Raw genomic sequence first — 6,000 nt, 5'->3', positions numbered from 1 at the left:
CCTCATTAGTTACCTGTCTTACGCAAGTATCAACAGTGTGTATATCTCAGTCTCATCTCCCAGTGCATCCCACCCCCTCTCCACAACCCCTGGTATTCATGTTTGTTCTCTACCTTTGTGTCACCATTTCTAAACTTCATATAGTACTACATAACATGCTACCACATGGAAACAACACAATTTATTTAACCATTTTGCTCTTGTAGATAATTTCTATTAATTCCATTTTTATTATTAGTAACCCTAGATGGAATATTTCACCTGATCTCTAATCTGCTTCCTTTGGATAGTGTCCTTTAAGTGAAATTATTGGACCAATATTACATATTGCCAAATGAGTACATATTACACATCTATAATGAGAAAAAAATCTAAAAACTAAAATACAAAATGGAATCATATTTGCCATAACTTCACAGGTTAATGGAAACATCAGATTATGTAATTTAAGAAAAGTTTCTATAAAAATAAGTCATTATATAAATGCAAGATATTATTTTGATATTAACAAAAATAATAAACACTGAAACTGCCTTGTGTCAACAATCTATCTTAGGAATTAGTTTATAGTTTTTATCATACACATTGTCAACTGCTTACAACTCTCAACATTCCACAACCTGTCAATATGATAGAGGCAACTTTTATTTTGGTTTTAAAGCATTTACATTGATGGGACATTAATAATCTATTAAGTAACTGAAAACTTACTAAACTCATAGCTATGTTCTATGAAGAAGACTAGGAAACTAGGAATACTCTGGTATTTATGAGAAGTGAAGTTGCTCAGTCATGTTTGACTCTTTGCGACCCCATGGACTGCAGCCTACCAGGCTCCTCTGTCCATGGGATTTTCCAGGCAAGAGTACTGGAGTGGGTTGCTATTTCCTTCTCCAGGAGATCTTCCTGACTCAGGGACTGAACCCAGGTCTCCCGCACTGTAGGCAGACACTTTACTGTCTGAGCCACCAGGGAAGTCATTTATATTGATGGGACATTAATAATCTATTAAGTAACTGAAAACTTACTAAGCTCATAGCTATGTGCTATGAAGAAGACTAGGAAACTAGGAATACTCTGGTATTGACTGTCACTGAATGTGAAACACAGACATACAGGCAACTAAAATAAATGTCATATGTGATCAAACAGGGCAAAGAGCATTTCACTACGGGACCCAAGAAAGAGAAATAATGAACACTTCTCTTTCTTCTCCTAGTTTATTCTCTGCTTCAGTTTCTACCAACTGTTCCCGCTGCCTGGACGTTTAAATCGGACCTTGCTCCACCCCGGCATTTGCGTGGTCCTGTTCCTGGCCAGCCTCCGTGCCGTGAAAACCTGTAACTGGCTCTAATCACCCTGCCCCTGTCTCCGCTCACCCTGGATCCCCGTCTCTCTGCCCTCCACTGCCCACACCTCCGTGACACTCCTGTGCTGCTTCTGAGCTGATCAGTGCGGGGGCTGATCCTGATCACTCCTTACAGAGATGCATGGGGAATTCAAGTCCTCTGAGCCATTAAACAAGAAGAAGAAACTAACCTCAACTCAGGGAGTACAAAGGAAAGAATATGTATCCCAATTAATCATATTACACAATGTAGAAATTTGGAAACTTGAGGAGGTTGCACTGCTTTTACAGATGGAGACTTAATAGGTCTTTTACGAGTTACAGAAAGCATGTGCTAGAAGAACAATAAGCTACCCAAACAGTAAAACAGCAGAAACATGTTACTTAAGGGTAGAAAGAAGGTTCCTGAAAAACCTCTCAAAAATATAGGAAAACAATTACAAGACGATTACAGTCCAAAGGGCCTGTTAAAGAAACACCACTATGGCTACCAGAGAAATGTCATTTCCCTTGCCTCTGTATTTGTGTGAGAATTCCAGGGTAACACTTATCCACAGGGAGAACAAATGAGAAGATAATATAGTAAGTGGCCCTTTCAAAATGCCATGCAGGGCCTCAGGGTCGGCAAATGCCTCTGTAAACTGTCCAGTGACCTGCACACTTGTGCCCAGGTCCAACCTGAGTGCATTTGCCATTCACATGTGTTCATGTCTCAGGAAAGATGAAGAGAAACACAGGGAACATTCCAAAGAGAGTATAAAGCTGATACAAACATAATAAAGCAGTACCTAGAAAACTGAGAGGCTACTGATTCTGTGGTTTACTCATGTATTTTCCCTGTAATTAATGTCTAAATCTGTGGTAATTTTTCATATTCAAACACAGCAATCCAGGGTGAGCGCGTGTCAGGAGGCTGGAGCAGCGCCTGTCACAGATGCTTTAACAGTGAAGGAGTGAAAGAGCTGCTGGATTCTCATCCTTAGAGAGGCTGTTGAGGAAGGAGCTGCTGAGTTCCTCTTTGTCTCCACAAAAGTTCAAATGGCGAATTATTTATTTATTTTTTAAAGACATGCATTTCTTTATTTGGCTGCATTGGGTCTTAGTTGCTGCATGCAGCAGAGACTGTCCAGCTGCGTGCGGGCTAGTTGCTCTTTGGCATGTGGGATCCTAGATCCCCAAGCAGGGATTGAACCTGTGTCCCCTGCACTGCAAGGCAGATTCTTAACCACTGGACCACCAGGCCAGAGAAGTCCTTCAAATGTTAATTTAGGCACCTACACATTGCTCTATTCTAAAATGTCAAAAAGATAATTTGAGGGACTTTAAACTGAAAGTGTAAGTTCACCACAGTGAACTGTATTAAAAACCCATAATGTGTTTGGGTGTGTGTGTGTATGGGTCTAAGTCTTAAACTAAAGTAGTTAAAAATTGCAACAATAAGACTTGGAGTTTTAAAAAAGTGAATTTCAGCTATGAAAGTTCAAACTGCAAGGGGTAAAATCACATAAAATTAAAGAAAAGGACTAAAAGAAGCTGAAATTACAATTACTGTAGAAGAAAATGGTGGCCTCAGATTAGTTAACATAATAATGACAAAATTGGCAATTTTTGAAAAATCATAAAAATCTTTTGGACTAACCCAATATAGTATATTTGAAACTATCTTAAAAACAGTGACCCAAGAAATATTTTGGAGTCATATGTAGGTCTGGCATTAATGAATAAAGATTATTGGCTGTTCTGTGTATAAAGGATTTGGATATACAGCATTTCAATTAAAATGACATCTTTTTTTTTTGTAAAATCTAATACATTTAATTTTGGCATAATAGTGATTTATTATATATTAATACTTCAAAAATAAACTTTTGTGTTTGACAAACCATCGTCGAGCTCAAAATGATGGCCTATAAACATGCTTTTGCTCCAAACACCAGGCTGCTATTGCACTGAAGGCAGTGAATTCCATCACGGGAGTTATAAGATCCAGGGCTGCAGATTACTGTGAATAAAAAATAAGTTAATAAGTAACAGTCTCCTAATGCCACGTAAGTTAACTTTAGATGGAGAATATATTTTCAAAGAAGACTTTTTTTTTTCTTTTTGGTTTTAAATGTGTTAAAATGCACATAACATAAAATCTCCCATTTTAACTATTTTTAAGTATACAGTTGAGTAGTGTCAAGTATACTCAAATCATTGCACAACTAATCTCCAGAACTTCTGTATCTGGGACAAACTGCACCTCTATACCCATTAAACTCCTTATTCCCCCTTTCCTAGATCCTGGCAGCCACCATTCCACAATTTGTTTCTATGAGTTTGACTCCTCGAAATGCCTCATGTAAGCTTAAGCCAAGACTGATCCCACAGTGTTGACATAAGAAGGCTTACTGGCCATCCTGTAAATTCTAGAAGAATGTGACTACCAGATGGTCCATAGTAAGCATGCTTCAGATGTAAAAAGATAGCTGCAAATATGGGAAGGACTTGCAGATTATTTTTAACAGTCATCTGGTTTCAAATTCTATTTCTATCATGGGCTAAAAGTGTAATTTTAGAAAAATTACTTAGCCTAAAATGTAACTCAGTTTGGTCATCCCTAACATAAGGATCTATCATCAATGTTACCAACGCTCCTTCTGCATGATGGGAAGTAAGAAAGGTAGAAAGAAACCAGGGTTAAATGCATTATTTGTTGTTGACTAAGTTTGGGATCCTGGGCAAAGTAGTCAATTCTCTTAGTTCTAGCTTCCTCATTTCTTGGCCACCTGATTTGAAGAATTGACTCATTTGAAAAGACCCTGATGCGGGGAAAGATTGAAGGCGGGAGGAGAAGGGGACGACAGAGAATGAGATGGTTGGATGGCATCACTCACTCAATGGACATGAGTTTGAGTAAACTCTGGGAATTGGTGATGGACAGGGAGGCCTGGCGTGTTCCAGTCCATGGAGTCACAAAGTCGGACACGACCAAGTAACTGAACTGAACATTTCTAAAAGAGGTACAATGACGATCAAGTCAGAGCGATATTGTGAGGATGGAATCAGATGACTTAGAAAAGAAAACAGCAAGTCTGTGACAAGCACTGTGCTCAACAAACGCCTAACCCTGTGCACTGCAGGCTGCGGTCTCCACCCGCCTCTTCTGTGTGCGTACGGCCACGAAGGTTCTGGGAAGACATCACCCTCTAACAGGGCTTGGTCTCTGATTCTCCTACTGCATGTGTCATCAGCCAAGGGGTCACAAAGATGTTAACGAGAGCACATCTAAGGATGGGCTATCAAAGGCCAGGAAATAAGATTTGTTTTTAGCACCGTAATTTAATAATACATGTCACTGATTGGATCTGGGTCATATTATACTATTTAATTTCATATTTCTCTCAAAATACATATTGTTTCAAATTGGGAAATATCTTAACCATCACTCAGAGAAAGTATTCTCTGTTCTAGGTTCCATAGAGTTCCTCAGTTTTAATAGACATTTTATTTGGAAATTAGTGTTCCAGATGGAAAAAAAATTGGGAAACAAAGTTAGATAGATTTGCTGCAGTAATAGAAAGAGTATTTAAAGTAAAAATGCATGTGGTAAAATTCTAATGATCTATTTCTAATGTTTCTCAAAGGAGTGTGACCATGGTACACATTCTCTCAAAGACACATATTAATATTTCTTTAAGCACAAATATGGAAAGACTGAGCAAAGGTATTAAAATGTTAAATCATTAAACATAGAGAACAGAAGCCTGCATAAAGTCTTACACACATATTTTTACATGACTGTCACAAACAGAACAGAAACTGGCATAAACCCATCGAAATCAAGGCATAAATAATGATATTCTAATAAATATTCTTATATTTAAAAAGCTTTCATAATACTGTATACGTATATTATTTAGTCACTAAGTCATGTCCAACTCTCTTGAGATCCCATGGACTATAGACGGCCCGGCTCTTCTGTCATGGGATTTCCCAGGTAAGAATACTGGAGTGGGTTACCATTTCCTTCTCGAGGGGTCTTCCCGACCAAGAGATTGAACCTGTATCTCCTGCATTAGCAGGCAGATTCTTTACCATTGAGTACCAGACCAGGGCCCTTATCTGTAACACTCTCTCCTAGGATATATTCTGAAATATTTTGTTCTTTCTTAAGCAAAATTGACGAAAAATGCTAAAATATTATTAAAGTGCAAAATTAGTGAAATTATCTTCCAGGTTTGAGTCTCAGGGAATGGAATATCTCATAGCTACAGTTAAAAGAGTAGCTTAATTAAATTTTTATTATTTCAATAAGAAGAGAAAGAAGCATTCATGACTGATCAGTATCAACATATAAAGAAATGATAAGGAAATATAGGAAAAAAATCTTCATGAATTTTAGATGGGGACTAATTTCTTTAAAAAGAAAGTGACTAGCCATAATACAAAATAATTGATTCATTTAGTATTAAAATTAAAAACTTAATAAAAAGAACCATAAAAGTGACAATAGTCAAGCAGGAGACCTAGGATATTGTTGCAGCTATGTGGCCACCAGAGGACCGTCACTCAGAAAACAGACCTAATCCCTACCAATCAACAAGGAGAGGACAGAAAACTCACAACAGGCCCAAAGAGGAAACACAAATATCCAATGACTGATATGT

The 6,000-nt window shown here is 37.8% G+C and overlaps 1 protein-coding gene across 2 annotated transcripts in view; it reads right to left on the bottom strand.

Moving 5' to 3' along the window:
• Window positions 1–3,086: 3,086 nt before the first annotated feature.
• ZPBP (zona pellucida binding protein) overlaps window positions 3,087–6,000 on the bottom strand; it is a 114,725-nt gene continuing 111,811 nt past the window's right edge. For both annotated transcript variants that reach the window (XM_065939718.1, XM_065939719.1), the window contains exon 8: window positions 3,087–3,350. In XM_065939718.1, coding sequence (XP_065795790.1) covers window positions 3,256–3,350 — 95 coding nt within the window. In that variant the 3' untranslated portion in view covers window positions 3,087–3,255. The remainder of the gene's footprint in view (window positions 3,351–6,000) is intronic.

This window comes from Muntiacus reevesi, chromosome 6 (genome assembly GCF_963930625.1).
Source record: "Muntiacus reevesi chromosome 6, mMunRee1.1, whole genome shotgun sequence".
Lineage (NCBI taxonomy): Eukaryota > Metazoa > Chordata > Mammalia > Artiodactyla > Cervidae > Muntiacus > Muntiacus reevesi.
Note: the sequence above shows the minus strand (reverse complement) of the source record. Positions and strands in the feature narration are given on the sequence as shown.